A 19,372-nucleotide genomic window follows, 5' to 3' on the forward strand; every position below is an offset into this window, starting at 1 on the left:
GGCGCCCTCCTCTCTAAGATAATCTAGAATCCTCCACTTCTGTGCTGTTTTACTTGTTAGCCTCTAGCTATATATAGCTACTGAGCTCGGGAAATGTGGGTAGTCCAAACTGAGGTATGCCATTAGTTTAAAACATATACTGGGTTTTAAAGACTTAAAACAAAGAATCTCAATAATGTATTTATTGATTACATATTGAAAGGATATAATTTGGGGCATACTCTGTTAAATATATATTTAAAAGCATTATTTAATGTACCATCTAGAAAATTTAAAACTGTTCATGTGACTCATATTTCTATTGGACAACACTGCCCTTTATCTCGTCTGTATTTATATCATTGCATTTGGCAATCCTTGTTACAATATTGTTTTCTTTATCTCTTCTTAATGGAGAGCCTCCTGGAACCCTTGGAAAGCCTTGTACCTAACTGCATGTTATATGTTGTATTGCATATTTTTGTATATTGTGTCAGTGGATCCAGGGCTTACATAGTACATATTTATATATTCTTGTTGAAGGATGAAAACTCCTAATGTGTCCTCTTGATCACCTACTGTGTGCCAGGCCGTGGCAAGGACTATACACAGTTCTCTCCATGTATTATCTCCTTCCATTTTAGCACTCCCTCCTCTTTAAGACCAGTCCTAGTGTTTTTCACCTTTTTACATAGCAGCAGGAAGACTCACAGAGGTTGAGTCATACAGCTAGCGAGATGAAACTCTTGAATTTGACTCTCTAACACCATCCGACTCCTGAGCCCATGCTCTCAACCGTTATGTCAGAACCGCCATTTCTCATGTCAGTTTCTCCTGTATACCTCTGACAGCTTGGATTCCATCAGTCTTCTGACCAGAGTCCTTAATGGATTCCCATTGTCCATCATGTGAAGTCCTGATTCCTAATGATGGGATTCAGGCTTCTCACATGAGCAGGGCTCTGTACTGCCTAGTCCAGAGGACACCATTCCTATTATATGTGATGTCAGTGGAGTTATACCCAGACCAGTCCTGCCAGCTAGGACCCAGGCCTTCGAAATGAGATGAAAACCTCTACCTAGGGAAGGTTGCTCTGCCTTACTTAGCACAGCATAGACCCACAGACGCCTGTAGATGCAAAAGACCCCTAGTAGGCTTTTGCCAGCCTCCTATTTTATGGTGAAACTTAGTCCCAGAGGAAGATATATTTTTTCTGAGGTTACACAGCTGTTCAGTGGCAGAACCTTTGCTGGAACACAAGTGTCTTGACTTCTGTTGTAGAGATCTCCCTATTACCACATTATTCCTCAGCCAAGAAGGCATTTTCTACATCTGAAAAATGATCTCCACAGCTACAGTACCTTCCCCTTGACCAGAAGGACTAACTTTTTCCTTTTGATGATTGTAGCTTGCTAGTTTTGCCATTTGATGATAAAAGGAAGCGCTCAAGTTAGCTCATGTACAGGAGGCTCATTGTCACTGCAAATGACGTAGAAATTCAGGGACAGAAGATTAGTTGGGGCTGGGCCACAAAGAGACAGCAGCTTGGAGGGCAGTTCTTGTTCCCCAAGCTCTTCAGAGAATAGGACCACACGTTCTGCCATTTCCCTGGCTTGGGGACAGAGGCCATGTTTGTTTCTGTTTGGTTTCTAACTGGCTTGCTCATAACCTTGAGTTCACTGAAACGCTAGCTGCAGGGTGTCATTTTGTGGCTACTCCGTCCCCCAGGTGCCTCGTAACCTTCCTGTTTCAGCTCCCTTACTAGCACATGCTTCCTATTCTTTTTTTTTTTTTTTTCATTGATGTTCCCAGGCGAATCTAATTCACCCAGCTTATCATTTTGAGACAGATCATACAGGTTGGAAGTCTGGTTATCAGGGGGAAAGTGGAAGCACCAGATATTTGAGATTGTGGATCTAGGTGCTCACTTGGAAAAGGCTGGAGCAGGCAAGTATCAGGGGACTGGAGCAATACAGTGCAGATTCACCGTGGAGGTGTGGTCACTGATTACTCTGTGCGCCTGCACGTAGTCCTGTTGGCACCAACTCTGGCTTAGACGACTGTTTCACTGTTGTTTGAGTAGAGTCTGTAAGTCAGAGATACATGGTGGCCTGTGTGTCCATAAGGTCCAAGCCAGGCCTGGCACTGTGAAAAGCTACTGCCGAATGAAGAAACTGGCATATAAGGAACGACATGTAGATAACTTACTGCTCTGAGACAAAGGGAAATTAACATACAGGCCTTTGTTACCACAAATGGCCATATATTATGTGGAGCATCTGTTTATCTTTGCCATTTTGCCCTGATTTTCCCTTGGGTATTTTAACTCATACAAAAGAAAAACTGAATATAAAATCTCTCTCTTTCCACATTCAAATAGAGTGTTTATTCATAGTCTGAGATGACACTGCTGACCACGTTACTTCCTATAGGTGTTGATAAATTTTATTCATCTTAATGATTAACATTTAAAAATATTACAGTAAGAAAAATACTATCTTAAGGATTGAGTAGAGCACAAATAAATTCTTCATTGCACACATTGTATTTAACCATCTTATCATTTGAGGATGATTTAATTACTTCAAGAGATAAATAATCACTGAATGAGTCTATATGTTTGAGGTCTATGGACTTAAGTTAAATTCTTATGACACTCTGTGGCCATGAAAGCCTGAGAATATAAAGGGTGATTATACATACTTAAAAATAAGTGATATTCACATCTTAACAAAAATGATATTCAGTATCAAATACGATTTTGCCACTGAGATGGTCCTTGGAGATGGATCATGCAGTCTCCTTGAACTGAGAACGAGAAACATGGCCTCCCCGAGTTTGGACGCCGGGTAAAGCTTACGCATGAGTTTTACAGCCACATAACTTTGAATTTGAGTTGCATCCTGGGGTGACTAACTGACTTAATCATTCCGAGCCTCAGTTTCCTTGTAGATAAAATCTGGGTGATATTTACATAAAGTTGTGGTGAAAATGCAATAAAATGGTGTGTACCAAGTCCAGCTCTTGAAAAATGAAGCACCTGGTCAAGGATGATCCTTACTATCATTACCTAATTTTATGTAGCCTTTACATGATGAAATCAGGATTTGGACCCAGGTCTGCCCAACACCTGGCAGTGAGTGAACTTTTCACTTCCCCTGCTGACTTCCCGTGGTTTTCTATTTCTCTAGCAGCAAGGCGTCAGACTACCCTTGGAGGAGTTTTACATTTTTCCCCTGCCCTTAAAAAAATGTCGGGCTCATGGAAGAGGGGCCCGATTTGCCGCGCACTTTGACATTTGAATGTGGTATGAGAAAGTGGAGCAACATACACACTGACCCTTTTGTAGTTTCTGCTGTGTATTTGCACCTGAGCAGAAGCAATTATTCTCCCCTAGCTTATGCTTTGTTCCAAGTGTAGAAATCGGGGAATAAGAAATGTAATTCAGTCGGTCTTTTAATACTTCCTCTCCCATTCTCTGTGATTTCCACAGACATGGCATAATTCCTGTGATTTGATTTGAAACTAGAGACCAGCTCAGTGCTGAGTGATGAGATGTGAACGGGGAATAAAATATGCTTGAATTAATTTGCATAATAGAATCCGATTGGTTACAAAGCTGTGTTTGTTGAAGTGGAGACCAGAATCCCTGAGCTCCCCTCCCCACCCCCACCCACAAGGGGACTCTGCACATGCAGAATGGAGTTTCGAGTTCTGGTATGGGCCTCAGAAATATTCTTAATGTAATGATAACATGTCTTTAACTGTAAATTAGCTCCCTGGAAATGAAAAGAACAGGTCAGCCTGCCTGATTCCTCCAGCTCTGTGGGGAGGAGAAAGCTGAAAAACCAAAGCCGCTTGCTTTCCGCTAAGCGCTTTCCTCTTTCTTTCTCTACCCGATAACAATTTCCAGCAGGAGTCCAAATATACTTAAACACCCGTATATGTCATTTTCTTTTACGGAGACAAAAGCAAGCACAGTGAGAGAGTTTCATGCTCAAGGCGCAGTAGCTATGACGGGCTATCTGCTCTCAAGATAGAAGGGCGAGCCTTCCACTTAGAGCTGGTGGTTTTGCAAATCCATTTTCCTGTCATGTTATTACTCCTGTGACTCTCAACAACATTTATTTTTCCTTCCAAGCAATATGCTCCCATCATAAAATAAAGTCCTCCTATATGTTTCAGTAGAACCCCAATGCTTAGGCTTCTTGGCACACTGTTAGAAAGTGCTTTAGTGGGAGGATTGTTCAGGAACTGCCTTGGGGGTCTTTTAAAACCGATTAGAACATTGATATATTTCCCTAATTATTACCAACGTCAAGGTCTGCTTAGGAGGGCAGTCTCCTATTAATTTTCATGCGTGTTTCCTACAAACTCTCTACTATCGTATACATCAATCGGGTCTCTAGATTTTAGAAGCGTTTCTAAAAAAAAAAAAATAAATAAATAAATCTCCCCAAACACATCTTTTTAAACCTATATAGTTAGAAATGCTGAAATGAGTTTAAACATAAAAAAGCAAAGATTAACGTGTTTAATAGTGCTGTTTAAGGACCCAGTTATACTGTGTTGTTGATGGACTTATGTAAGGATCTCCTATTCGTCTTCGTTTTGGTCATTTCTATAAAGTGCTTTATCTTCCTCTTTCTAGTGTCGTTTTAACATTTTAGTCACAGTATCACTCCTGTTGCCCCCCCCACCTCACTCGTGCCACCAAAACATAAATCATTTTCATCATGAGACGAATGTGTATATTGGGATATGTGGCTACAGTTGATCTGCGGCCATCTCTTAGAGAGGCAGGATCACATGTGACTATGGGATATAAACGCAGGTCTTGGGACCAAACACCCAGGGTTCATGTCCCAGCTCCTCCACTTGCCAGCTCTGTAACCATGGATAAGTTACTTCATCTTACTATGCCTCAGGCTACTTACCTGTAAAATGGGGATGACAGTATTACTACAATGACTCAATTCATTGAAAGTACTTAGAAGAGTGTTAGGCAGATAATAACAATGGACAAATGTTAACTGTTATTATTATTTTCATCATAGTCCTATTATTAGTACACGTCAAGTTCTGATATTGGTTTACTTTAGGTGGCTTCTGGTTACTGTTTTTATAACAGTGTCCATATAATCTCCTGTGAACTTCAGACACAAACAAATGGCAAGAGTTGGTACAGTTCACTTGTTAAGAACACAGACTCGAGCCAGATGTCATGTGTTCAAATTCCAACTCCGCTATTTATTAGAAGCATAACCTTGTATAAGTTGCTTAATTTATCTGAGCCTCAATTTCCTTATCCTTTAACACAAGAATATTCATAGTACCTATTCATAAGTTTGTTACAGAAATCAGTAGATAAGTTACTACTATTTGTAGGTTTTAGAACAATGGCTAGAAAAGCTTTAACTAAGGAAATTTTCAGTCTGAAGTTGAATAAATTGAATAAAACCATGTCTTAAAAACCTGAGATTGATCATTAAAATAATTTCATATTTCACATAGCCACATAAGCACTTACAAATAATGGGTCCAGTGAATTACTTTTAAAGGCAAATTGGTTTTGCTGTTATTTCCAATAGAATAAAATAGATATTTTCATTATTTCAAGAAAGGTTTTATTGTTTATTGGTCATGTGGAAACTCTTAAGTTCATTAGTATCAAGCCAGAATTTTTTACAAAGGAAAAAAAGGTTGTCATCTAGTTTCAACACTTTTAGTGTCAGAAATAATTGTGCTCTACAGCAAAATGGCAGCCAGAAGAAAGAGGTGCAGAAATATCAACTTTAATTAAACCCTTTCTTCCAAATAAACTTCGCAGTTTATATGCAAGAATAATTTACCGCCGTGTGAATGAACACTTAATACTTGGCATGGTGTAAAGTGGGCAGGAATCTTGTTGCACCATATGCTCTTTTCTTTCTATTTCTTCTTCCATGGAGTCTATAGTGGCAACATCAAGTTTGAACTTGAACTATGTGGTTCAAACCATACATTCAGATTTACGGATGTCCTGCTTTGAAGAGCATGGTCGCTGGATATATAATCATGAATTAAAAAAAAAAAAAAGTCCCAACTACTAAGATATATTCAGTGTATTAAGGAGACAGTGTATGAACCTGGAGAAATACCCCACAATCGCTCACCGAGCTCCAATCATGAATATGAAACTGAAAGCCACTTGTAGAAGATGGCACCCAGTGGCTTCATTTTATAGAGAATGAGGCAGAGCCATTGAGAGGGGAACCGATGAGGTCCTGTGACAAGCTAGTGGCAGATTCTTGACCATATCTCTAGCTTCTGGACTTAACCCTGGGGATCGTCCATTGCTTTGCATTGCCTCATTTTATGATTTTACCCCTTCAGAGTCAGTCCCTCTGTGTTCTTTCCACACAGCAGTGTGGCTAGCAAGAAGTAGCACTTGATGTATTATTCAATGCCTGAGTCCGAGGGTGAAGCTATTAAATGATGACATGGCCTTTATAATCTTTCTCTCTCTTCCACACAGCCCTTTACACAACCTGAAGTGTCTGTCTACAATAAATATTGAACTCAGTATGTCTTGAAAATAGACTAACATAATACATCATAGAGTATTGGGAGAAGTGATGGACACTGGAAATTAACTGCACATTCGGCCTCCCCAGATACCATTTTGCCACATTACAAAGGAAAAAGAATGGCTTCCATTGGTGAAGTCAAAGACCATGAGAAGGAAAGGGGTTCTACACCAACAAATTAGAATTCCACCAGTTCTCTTATTTTCTAGACAACTAAAGCCAGATGGCTCTGCCACCCCCATGTAACTACTGCTCCTCAATTCTTCTCTTAGAGAAAGCACCTCACTACCCTCTTCTGGGCATCTTCATCTGCAAGGCAAGAGCACTTCCTGATGAGTGAGACCTGCAGGCCTCGATTGTGGCACTCCAGGAAGAGGGCAAGAGACCCACTGTGTGCTCAGTTCCCACTCTGTGTCCAGCCCTATATGTATGCAGATATTCTTGTCATGCCTATTTTCAGATGAAAGCGTGGAGGCTCACAGTGCCTGAGGTCACTCTGAGACTGTAACATATGAAAGTGATATTCCAATCCAGGTCTACTTGATCTTCATACCTAGGTATAATCTACTATGCCAAGATCTACACTCCCTCCTTCCTGTCCCCCACCCTTTATATAAACAAGAAAGCAAATAATTAGATGTTGGTTTTTATTCTTACAATGTTCAGGAATCTCACCAGTTTGATTTAAACCCATCGGTGCTGAAGTGAAGTGTCATCCTCAGTATCAGTGTGTCATCCTAAATGCCCAAGTTTTCTGACGGCCCCTCATGTTGGTGGCGAGGGTGGTAGTGGGGATTGTCTGGTTCTGGGAACTAGGAGTCTGGGTAGCACTCTAGGGGCAGAGGATGATTGTATAGAAGAAAGTGTGGGGTCCTAAGAGAGGGGAACAAGTAACAGAAGTACCTTAAGGGAAAATTAAGTTTCTGGCACAAGACCAACCCCAGTGAGGAAGCCCAGGAACCTGAGGCTAAAGTCAAGGACTAGAGAGAAGAACCAGAGAGCCGGGGTGAGGACTGCAGTGACTATAGATCAGAAACCTACAGGGCCATGGATAGGGGTTCGTGGCTCATCCTTTTTACTGATGAGTTGCTGAGTCGTGTGGGTGCCAGGAATGAGACCTTTGGACCAGTTGGTAAGGTATGCTGTTTTATTTTGCTTCTCCTATTTGGAGAGTGCTTATAAAGTATCTTTTGAAACAGCTTAAGGTAGGATCTTCAGTATCTTGGGTGGGTGGGCCTTTGATCAGACAAGAGCAAATTTTGCTCATTAAATTGACACTATAACATTCATTGATCCACCAATGAGAACTTGATGTATTATTTCAGTGACACATATTTTAGTGACCATCTGTGGTTTTTCAGGATCTGTCCTCACCTCTTTTATCTAGCAGGGTCCACTGCTGCCTTCCTCCTTCCTTATATCCTACAGTGACACCACTGGCTATCTCGAGGCATTCTGTGCTGTGACCAGCTCTAGACTTTGGGGCATGTTGTTTCTTCTGTGTGGACATCCCATCCCTTCCCTTCTAATCACAGTAACTCTTAGTTCAGAGTTGGGCCCAGCCATCCTGTCCTCTAGGAAGTCTCCCATAACTGCCCTCACTCTCTGCCATCTCCATCTTCAATCTCCATCAGTTATAGGTTCCTCTTCTGGACTCCCATAAAGCCCTGTGTTTCCCTATTAGGAAAACATACCCAAGCACAATTATCATCATCAATAACAACAACAACAACAACAACAACAACAACAACAACAACATAAATTGGAGTAGGTACAGGCATTGTGCTGAGACTTAGGGCACGACTCATTTAATCACTTTGCCCGCCTGGCCTTAAGCACAGTCTTATCCCCATTTCATCAATGAGGAAGCCGAGCTCAAGGAGTCAGTTTACCCCAAACCCATGGCCAGTAAGTGGGAAAACTGACACTCTGAGACAGCTGGATTCCACAACATGCACGTTTTATCCTCATGTAGACCCCGAGGAATTTCTTCGTGTTTGTGTTTATCTCACCCACCACATGGTAAGCGGGGAGACTGCAGGGACTACTTCTTACTCTGTCCGCCTGGTCAGTACCCAGCGCAAAGCGCTCACATCCATGGTCCAATGTGGGTAAAAAAATTACAGAATGGAGTTGAGATGAGTGTGGGGATGGAGCCTGCGGCTAATCTGACCTTTCTCTCTGCCTGCAGAAGCCGACTGGGGAAGCGGGCAGCCCTGATGTGATGTGCTCGGCAAGCAGAGACATTCCATTCCCAGAGAGGTCTGCGTGACGTGACACGTCAGGGAGGCCACCATCGGCCAGGCTGCCGCACAGCTGGTGGAAGGGGTGACAGCTGCATTCTCCCGTGCCTACCACGTAACCAAAAATGAAGGAGAACTACTGTTTACAAGCCGCCCTGGTGTGCCTGGGCATGCTGTGCCACAGCCAGGCCTTCACCGCGGAACGGCGGAGCCACCTGCGGCCCTCGTTCCACGGGCACCACGAGAAGGGCAAGGAGGGGCAGGTGCTGCAGCGCTCCAAGAGAGGCTGGGTCTGGAACCAGTTCTTTGTGATAGAGGAGTACACCGGGCCTGACCCCGTGCTTGTGGGCAGGGTAAGGGTGCCGTTATTCGCTATTTATTTTTCTCCCTCCATCATCCCAATAGTAGAGTAACATAAAAAAAAAAAAAAACACACACACACACAAAATCTAGGAGGGAAAATACTAATGGTCTGACTATCCAGTAAGAACCATAAAACTGTTGTTTATCCATCCTTCCAGGCTTTTTTTTTTTTTTTTTTTTTTTTGAATTCATAGAGTTATCCATGTTAGGTCTGTTTTCCACTTTATCTTTTCATTCCATAGGAACTCTGTGTTTTAATGGCCGCACAAAGGTCTACTGAATGGAAATGGGGATTATTTACTTAATCATTCTCCAGTTGGGGCATTTTTCAGACCACACCCCAACCCCAACTCGGATGCCCCTCCTTTGTGTCCTTATCACACTCTGTACTCTTTTTACCCTTTTTTGTATCACGCATGCCTCTTTATTTGTCCGGCTCCCTCACTGGACCCTAAGCTACCTGACATCAGGAGCAAGTGTCATCCTTGTGTCCCCAGGTCCTGGTACGAAAGCCCAGCTTTGGGGAAGTCTCTGTAAATATCTGATGAGATGAATGGATGTGTTATAAGAATGGGTGGGATTTTATCTGCTTTGGCTTAGGGATGGCAAAACCCAGTAGGGACTGCTTGAGAGTCCTAGCACCATTCATTCTGCGATCTCTGTGGACCCCCTCCAAAAAAGTGCAAGGGGATAAACGGAGTCATCCAAAAATATGTTTGCAAAACTGACTGCCCGCTATCATTGATGGTAAAACAGGCAGCCAGCCGTCTTTCAGAGAGCAGCGACGGTAACTACAAGGAGGCAGGTGTTCTTACACAAGAACAGAAAGCCTACTGTGTGCAGGTAGTACAGATCCAGGCAGATGGTAAACTAGAGTAGAAGCATCCCTGACCTCAAAGGGGTCTTACCTAAGCAATTAAACAACAACAAAAATAAACGGAGGGGTAGGGTTAATGACAAAATTCAATATGAGTCATTTTGAATTTACACAGTAACATTTGAGAGGGATGAAGGAAGTTTTCATGGAGAACATGATAACCTATGACTCCAGAGATAAGCAGGGGTTGTCTAGTGAAGGGTGAAGGGGACAAGAATAGATTTCAGGGTGCTAATTTTTGAGTCTTATAGTGAAGTTAGTTGCTCTCAAACATGAGAACAGCATTCCCTATTTATGGAATTGATGTATTTGGAGGAGGTTGATGTTAGTGAATTAGAACAATAATTTTGTTCAAGTCTGGGAAAGTTTTTTTTTAAGAGACCAAAGGAATTTTATTAATTTATACCTGAAATGGAAAGATTATACCCAAAATAGAAGTCGACATAGAAAGTGGGAACACAGGAAAATCACGGGCACATAGAAGTCCCTACGTGGAGATGGGCTATGTGCCCAGAGAGGAAGACACTTCGGCCATGGCAGGGGCTGTGTAACTTGAACAATGTGGAGAGCTGCGTAAGAATTATCCTAAGAAAACAGAGCCTCTGCCTTGGGGGCTTTTTCAGTGGGAGCAGCATGTGTGTTAGGGTGGGGAGTGGCAGAAGAGACAGACCTGGAGAGCCATCTCAGCATCTCTGTGGAGCAAGCAGTTGTCACGCCTACTCAAAGGTAGCACAGGGAAAAGGGAGAAAACAGGGCAGTAGTGAGTGATGTTCAGAATCTAGGCACATGAGAATGAGTTTGATGTCAGGTTGGATGGGGAAAAAAGAAATAATGTGCTTGGAATCCTATTGGTCTTCCTTTTGAGATACTGCTGATCTATAGAGGGAATAGCCTAGATGACTGGTTCTCTAATAACCTTTGATTTGATGACATTCAAGGTTGAGTGATTTAAGATGCTCTGAGAAAGAGGAATTTGGCAAACCATGGGCTTTCAGATTTCTCGCAGGAAGCACAGTCTGTGTCATGCTGTGCTTTGCAGAGGGGAAGCCATCAGTCTTCGGAGTTGGGAACTGGCTGTGTAAGCCTCAGCAACTGGATCCCTTGAAAGCACTGAATGGGTTTCCAAACTGTTTTTTGTGTCAAACCTAACAAATATTGTTGTCACTTGTATGGATCATATTTGTTAGAGATTTGTAAGAAAGGAATTTATTTCTAACTTTGAAATCCGAAAACAAGAAAAAATCATGAGCCTTATATTTAAACATTGTTTCAGTTATTTGATCATGAAATAATGTCTATTTAATTTTCAAATTCGCCAAATTCATATGTACCCTGAGCTGAAATACATGCTGTTTCACTGTGGTGCTGTAAATCATTCAGATATTTTTGGGGAAATTGAAACTACAAAGAAAATTTTAAAAGCAATGTGTTCAATCTTGCTTTGTGTCTCAGGACAAGATCTCAAGGCCTTGGTTTCATAATAATAATAATTAAAATGGCATTGATAACGACAAGCATAAAATAATAATACAATAATATAACATTGTTATATGAAACTAAGCTAAAGCTTTTTAGTTTATATTGGATTTTCCTCACAGAGTAGGAAGAACCAAGGGCTTTTTGTTCTCTCGAATACGCTTGAAACCTATCAGAAGGGTGAAAGTGATGCTTAGCTTTTCCCATAAAGGGCATAATAAGGGCAGAGGATTCCGATTAAGATGAAAGCTGCTGAAATTGAGGTTGGATGAGAAGGGTGGGGGAATTTACTGCAACGGGAAAATCAGGCGTGGAGTTTGGGAGTTCCATTTTATGCAACACAGAGCAGAGTCAAGGCAGAAAGCACCGGATTGGCAGTTAGGGGACCTGGCTGATTTCCTGGCCCTGCCCGATGTGAATTTAGGAAAGTACCATAATTCTGGACTTTGTCAAAGGAAGGGGAAAGTAAGGCCTGAGAAGCTGCATGTGTATCAGGTCATCCCACCTGCCCCGGCACACCTCAAACCCTCGTGCCCCACGCTGCCCACAGCAGGTCTTCTGGCAAGGTCTGATCAGTGAGTTGTTTGTAGTTACAAATCCTGGAAATGGCGTTAGTGTCTTTTGTAAGACAACTGCTAAAAGAAGTGATAATAACATCCACAGCAGACAAGGTGGATCTCTATGTACCGATGTGGAAGGGTGACTCAACTTTATCCTTAGAGGAAAACAGAGGTGAGGAATGATGTGTGTACTATGGCACTTCACTGCATAAAAATAAACAGGAGATTTATGTATCTGTGTAGATATTCTTGCATATGCATGGAATATATCTTAGGGGATTCACAGGAAACTGGTAGCAATAGCAGTGTTTGAGTAAATTAAATAATGGGAATCAGAACTGAGAAAACTTAGTTATTGCATAAATATTTGTTTTTATTGTTTATAATATGCATGTGTTTCTTTCAAAATAACTATTAATGTTTGTGTATATGTGTCTTTTGCATGTGTGCATATGTGTGGGAAAGAGGGAAAAAGAGCATAAATCTTAGAATTTAAAAAAATTCAGGGTTCAGGTTTGAGCTTTGGCTTCACTGCTCCTAGCTATGTGACGTTGGCCAAGGCAATTAGCTTCTCGAATATTCCCCGTTCTTTATTAGTAAAATGAGGTGGGACGTCTCCCTCTCATGGTGTGTGTGTGTGTGTGTGTGTGTGTGTGTGTGTGCGCGCGCGCGCGCGCAGAGTGTTGTAGCAAACAGCATGCAAGTGGGTCTCTACTTCCCAGGCATCCCTCATGGAATTACAAATCTCAATTTCTCTTTCTCTAGCTTCATTCCGATATTGACTCTGGTGATGGGAACATTAAATACATTCTCTCAGGTGAAGGAGCCGGAACCATTTTTGTGATTGATGACAAATCAGGGAACATTCATGCCACCAAGACATTGGACCGAGAGGAGAGAGCCCAGTACACCCTGATGGCTCAGGCGGTGGACAGGGATACCAACCGACCGCTGGAGCCGCCCTCAGAGTTCATTGTCAAAGTCCAGGACATTAATGACAACCCTCCTGAGTTCCTGCATGAGACCTATCATGCCAACGTGCCCGAGAGGTCCAACGTGGGTGCGTACGACAGGGGAGACCCATTCTGCCTGCGGGCCGGGGGCGGGCTTGTGCCCCTTCTCTCAAGTCAGAAAGTACAACTTAGGCTGTATTTCCTATGGCAGGATAACAAATAAAATTTTTATTTGTGTAATCTCAAATGTTTAAAATGGACCCGAGGTTTTAAAATCTAAACTTACAAAATATGAAGTGTGGAGGAACAGGAAGAACATGACTGAATCCAGGTCACCCTGGCTCTGTGCTTATTTGCTGTGTGACTTGGAACTAATTACATCCATTCTCTTATCCTTAGTTTCCACTGCTATGTAATGGGAATAATAATTTCTAGTTGTCTAGGAGTAGAGATAATATGCATGCAGTTGCTACTGCATATGGATGCTCAATTAGTAATAGTAGTGATAATATCTGTTGTATGTAAGGCATCATGCTAATCAATGATTTATATGCACTATTGCATTTAATTTTTGCAATGATTCATCTGTACAGTGAGGTAGGTCCTACTTGACAATTTTGCGGATGAAAAACTCAAGCTAGAAATAGGTTAACTAATTCATCCAAGGTCATCTGAGCTATTAAGTGTATACAGAATACACACTTAACCATGACACTATGTCACCATCTATTAGAATAATTCAAAAATAGGTACATCTTTTCATCATGCATAAAGACACACTGCTCTGTAAAAGGATAATTCCCTGAAGGATCTCTTTAGCTGGCCACCTTCTCCTGGCAATGACTTCCGTTGGCTTTATAGAATGCATGGGGTTGTGGTCTTTTGAGAAGCATGTCTCAAATTAAGCAGGACTTGTCATTCTGACAGTGAGCAAGACTGTTCTAATCAGGGAGTGAGTCTGGTTTCACAAATCAGAGATGTAGAGCTAAAGTAAATGTAAGGATCATCAGGGCCAGACGGCTTTTATACGATGAGAAAAACCAAGCACCAAGAATGAGAATCAGCCTGCTCAAGAAAGTTAGATGTCGAAGTGGCCTAAAACCTTAAGCTTCTTCCACTTTGTATTATAGCTCAAAATGCTAAAAAAAAAAAAAAAGTCTCTTTCTCGCCTCCAGGTAGTCACACCTTTCTCATGCTTTAGGAAAGCCACACTGAGCCATTTGCTTTCTGTTCCCTTTACCCTGCCCAGTCCCTTTTTATCTCTCAGTAGTCACTGAGGATTTTAATGAGAAATAACGGACATCAAATAAATCATTGAAGAGGGGATATTAATGTCAGCAAGTAGCCATAGGGAAAGGCCAGTCACCAAAAAGTTCTTTGAAATCTCCAGAGGAATTCTCATTGTTTCCATGACTCTGGGGGCTCCTCAGTTCTTAGGAATAGCACCCAGACTTTCTGTCACTGGGTATGAGTAGAATCTGTGGTCAGACAGTACTGGGTTCAGATCATGGCCAGGCGTCTGACCAGCCAGGCAAAGCCAGACAACTTCTTACATCTTTCTCAGTTTTCATTTTGTCATCTATAAAATGGGGATAATGTAAACTATGATGAAGGTTAAATAACATGTAAAATACAGAGTTGTAACGGATTTAGTGGAGTTCTAGACACAAAATAAGCATAAAAATTATTAATTTTCCTGGCTGTACCATAGTGGTAGAAAATAAAGCTTATTCTCCTTTATAAATCTCTACTCTAGAATAGTGCCTGACTATGTGGGAAGAGCTAAAAAAAAAAAAGAGTTGTTTGCAGGAATAATAATAAATTACAGAAGAGTAATTAGAAGAAAGTGAAAGTTACTTTTACACCATGTGGAAGTCACTGGCAACCTGCACATTACGGTGTTGTTAGACACTGGGTACACGGGCTCTCTGGCTTCCCACATGCAAGCGCGCCCCTCTGCTGAAAATGCCACAGGAAGCACTTGGGTTTGGTTGTCGGCTGGATGGGAGTTAGACTCCTGGCTCTGGCAGTGACCCACTTTCCAAAATAGGTTGCAGAACTTCATATCTCTCCTATCCAATATCTCGCAAGTACAATGGGTATTTAAAAAAAAAAAAAAAAAACATCCTGAGCATTGGGACATTGGCGGAACACATGCCGCGTGCCCCAAACAGCGCCTGGCACGGAGGAGTTAGATCACTGCCAGCTCTCTCCCTCTGGTGTCTCTGCCCCCATTCTGAAGCCCAACGCTCATGCCCTTAGCTACTTGGGACCATCAAGGAACAGAAGTTTTTCTAGAAAAAATGGAATCTCATCTTGCCTGAATTCCCTAGTTTCCTTTCATTCTGATCCACAAATCCTCGCTTTACATCTCACCAGATGTCCACTGGTGGTTTCTGCTGTATGTCCACCAGACCTGTTAGAGGCATTGTCATGCCGGTAGGGAACTGCATTCCCTACAATATTTATAGCCATGAATTCATTAAAACGTAGTATTAGCAGCCATTTTATTACATGCAAAGTAACAATAAAATGATGTATTTATTGCTCTGCTACAGACGGAAGACTGCATTCTGTCTTTTCATGAAAAGCAATTTCTCATTAATTATCCTTTATTATACTCTTTGGGAAGATTTGTATTTAATTATTTGATATACTGAATATTAAAATTGCATGGGTCTTAGAATGTTTTTGCAATAATGTTCATAGTATTATTTTAACTACTAAGCATAGCAGGATGTACTATGAATAAAGAAAGTTCTTTTTGAAGGTATGGGAATTTAAAAAAAAAGGAGGGATGGAGGGAGGGAGGGAGGGAGGAAGGAGGGAAGGGAGGGAGGGAGGGAGGGAGGGAGGGAGGGAGGGAGGGAGGAAGGAAGGAAGGAAGGAAGGAAGGAAGGAAGGAAGGAAGGAAGGAAGGAAGGAAGGAAGGAAGGAAGGAAAGGAGAGATTATTTTGCATCTCAACCTTAGGAAAATGAAAGCATGTTGAATAATTGTGGGGCTCTCCTCAGTTTTTAATTTTACGGAACTTTGTAAACCAGAATATAATTTGAAAAGCTGAGGGACTGTTGCTAATGAATTTATTTCACTTTAAAGGAACGTCGGTAATCCAGGTGACAGCTTCAGATGCAGATGACCCCACCTACGGCAACAGCGCCAAGTTAGTGTACAGTATCCTAGAAGGACAACCCTACTTTTCAGTGGAAGCACAGACAGGTACCACAGAATGTCATTGTGATTTGTGACACATTGTGAATAAGGAGCTCAGGCCTGTTCACTAAACCTATTTGATTTTCCATTTTCTCAAATACAAAAAGGGCCACCTGACAGGGTTATTACGAGGCTTAGACGCTATGCACATGCTTGGCGTCCAAAGAGCCGTATTGATTATTGTTTCTGTCTGTATTTCACTAGGTCACAATAATATAATCTTAAAACACAACTTTTATCTTACAACTATATCTTAAAAGTCAACTTAAATTTAAGAATTTATGTTAAGATATTTAAACTTTATCTTAAAATTTAACTGCGAATCCAGATTAAGAGACCATAGACCTTGAAGGCTGATATGAACCTGGCAGCTCCCAAAGTCTGCTTTGAGGACCAGAAGGCAGAGCGATGGGAGTGGGTGTTAGAGGTCCAGTAGGTTTGAGAGGCAGCACATTTCCAGTCTCCTCCAAATAATTCGTGTTTACTATTACAGTTAAAATACATCAAATATATCCATGTAGATGTACAGACGTAGTCTGCCAATCAGATCTTTTGCTCACATACTCGATATTATTTCCATGTGCCTTTGTAATTATATACTTTGCTTCGCATCACAATTTATGTGGCTACTTGCTTTGATTCCATAAAGGGCATTTGCATCTAGCCTTTCCAGATTAACCGGGATAAATGTGGGGTTTCATCTCGACTTTTGAGATGTTAAAAACTAGTGGGGGCGCTCTACTTCCAACCTTCTCTGTCTCAGAGACTCATGATTAGGAGTCACCAACTGGAAGCTACCAAATTATTTAGCGGATAAGGAAAATGAGGCCCAGTGAGTTCAATGGTGTTTTTCAGAAACATACAAACATAGGGGGGTAATAGAGGAATCAGGGCCTAAGGCTTCTACAGTAGTCTTTATATTTCCAGTACAGATGTTGGCCATATGTACAGAAAGAAAAAGCTGGCACATGTTCCCAAGAGATTTAAGTGAGCATGGTTTTTATAGAAATCATGTGCTAATACCCAGGATCATGTAGACTTAAATCATTAATTTATCATTGTTATCAGTGATAGAAGATAGTAATTGTTTGTGTAAATGTTGTGTATATTTTAACCCATTTGGTGTACACTCTTTTAAAATTTAATATTAACATTTAATATATCTTATGAAATATATGCCTCCAGCTTTTAACCTAATATGGAGCATATAAATGTTTCTAAGAATTGCATGCATGGATAGACTTTCAAAAGATGCTGCTGGCAATCCAAAAGCATGGGTTTAATCATGGACACTCTTGTAGTGGACCCTCAAATATTTTAGTCTTTAAGATATTTAAGTGTTATACCTCCAAATAATAAGGTCATTCTTAGCATTTACAATGCAACATATACAACATATGTTAATGCTATATTAATACTTATGAGAATTTGATGGAAAATGCATCTGTAGGATGCTCTCAGTATGGCTACTTTGGGTTGTAATTATCATGTTGAAGTGACTCTTCCATGAAGGCAGGTATAGTTTTATTCGCCTTTGCATTCCCTGTGCCTGGAATTTTGTTGTTGTTGTTATTGTTATAATGTTGTTATAACTGAGTATCGGTGATGTTTCCTGCTCCCCTGTCCAGGTATCATCAGAACAGCCCTTCCCAACATGGACAGGGAAGCCAAGGAGGAGTACCACGTGGTGATCCAGGCCAAGGACATGGGTGGACACATGGGTGGACTATCAGGGACAACCAAAGTGACGATCACACTGACCGATGTCAATGACAACCCACCAAAGTTTCCGCAGAGTAAGTAGGTGGGCCTGGCTTTCACTTTTCAATGGTGCCACCGTCAGCTACCTTCTCTAACCCATTCCTGCTTACTCAGTGTTGAAGGAAAAGTCTAGAAAAATGGATGCTCTTGCAAAAAAAGCAAAGCAAGACAGCAGCAGTAATAACAACAAAACTTAAATGGAGTGGAGGTACTAGGAGAATCAGGACACATAAAAGTTCCATGATCCTGGAAACAGAAAATCTATTTTGCTAGGTCTTTTTCTGGAAGCTAGTGATGTGATCTAGTAATTAACAAACCTTTCTCTGACTCAGAGTTCTCCTTTCTAACCTGAGCATAATAGTACCTGAATTAGCTACCTATTGCTGTGTAACAGACTGCCCCAGACCTCTGTGATTTTAAATAATCATGAGTCTGCAGTCTGGGCAAAAAGGGGAAGAGACAGCCTGTCTCTGTTTCTATAGCATCAACTGGGACAGTCTGGGGCTGGAGGACCTACTTCCACTGTGGCTCATGTGGCTGGTGAGTCGGCGTTGGCTGTTGGTTCCTCTCCCTAGGGGCCTCCTCCTAGAGTGGCTTGGCTGGGTTCTGAAAATGAGACCCTCAAGGACACCAAGCAGAAACTATATTGCCTATTGTGATCTAGCTCTGGAAATCCCATAGCATCATTTCCACTGTAGTCCTAAGACTGCCCACATGTAAGTGGGGTTCTTGTCGACGCCACCTTTCAATGGAAGGACTGACCAAGTCAAGTTAAAGCAACAGCATGAGGAGTGGGAGATACTGTCGTGGCCATTTCTGAGAAGAACTATCTCCCACAGCACCTAATCAATAGGATCCTCTTAGAACTAAATGAGCTAGTATAAAATCTTACAGTGATACCTGGCATACGTTGTCAACAAATGTTAGCCATTATGATTGTCTGGGGAACTATGGTCCTTCTACAAAATTTATAGGATTGCCGAAGGAAATAAAAGAAAAAATGACTTTGAAAGGTTGCTATTAATAATCACAACTACAACAACCATCATTTAATGAATGGTCACTACTACTGCAAATCTTTATAAGAGCCTACATTTTACAGATAAAACGGGGTTCCATGGAAGGTGCAGTAAGTTGACCAGAGAATGTGATAAAGCCAGAATTTAAACACAAATCTGTTTTTGTATGCGTGGTTACAGACAGCTGTATAGTATGATCATTGTGATGCTGAAGCCGCTAGTACAGAGGGACTTCACCAGGAAAGTGTCTTCTTTATCAGATTAGGAGAGAAGCTGGTAGAGCCTGTGAGTTTACTGCCAGAGAGGGAGAATTTTTTGTGAATGAGAGACCAGGAAGGCAACAAAGTATGGTCCCAGGAA

At 41.5% G+C, this 19,372-nt stretch overlaps 1 protein-coding gene across 1 annotated transcript in view; it reads left to right on the forward strand.

Moving 5' to 3' along the window:
- Window positions 1-19,372, forward strand: part of CDH11 (cadherin 11) — a 136,156-nt gene that overhangs the window by 83,602 nt on the left and 33,182 nt on the right. The window contains exons 3-6 of the mRNA XM_016150632.2: window positions 8,740-9,144; window positions 12,833-13,127; window positions 16,119-16,238; window positions 17,861-18,028. Coding sequence (XP_016006118.1) covers window positions 8,917-9,144; window positions 12,833-13,127; window positions 16,119-16,238; window positions 17,861-18,028 — 811 coding nt within the window. The 5' untranslated portion in view covers window positions 8,740-8,916. The remainder of the gene's footprint in view (window positions 1-8,739; window positions 9,145-12,832; window positions 13,128-16,118; window positions 16,239-17,860; window positions 18,029-19,372) is intronic.

Source organism: Rousettus aegyptiacus, unplaced genomic scaffold (assembly GCF_014176215.1).
Source record: "Rousettus aegyptiacus isolate mRouAeg1 unplaced genomic scaffold, mRouAeg1.p scaffold_m13_p_14, whole genome shotgun sequence".
NCBI classification, from domain to species: domain Eukaryota; kingdom Metazoa; phylum Chordata; class Mammalia; order Chiroptera; family Pteropodidae; genus Rousettus; species Rousettus aegyptiacus.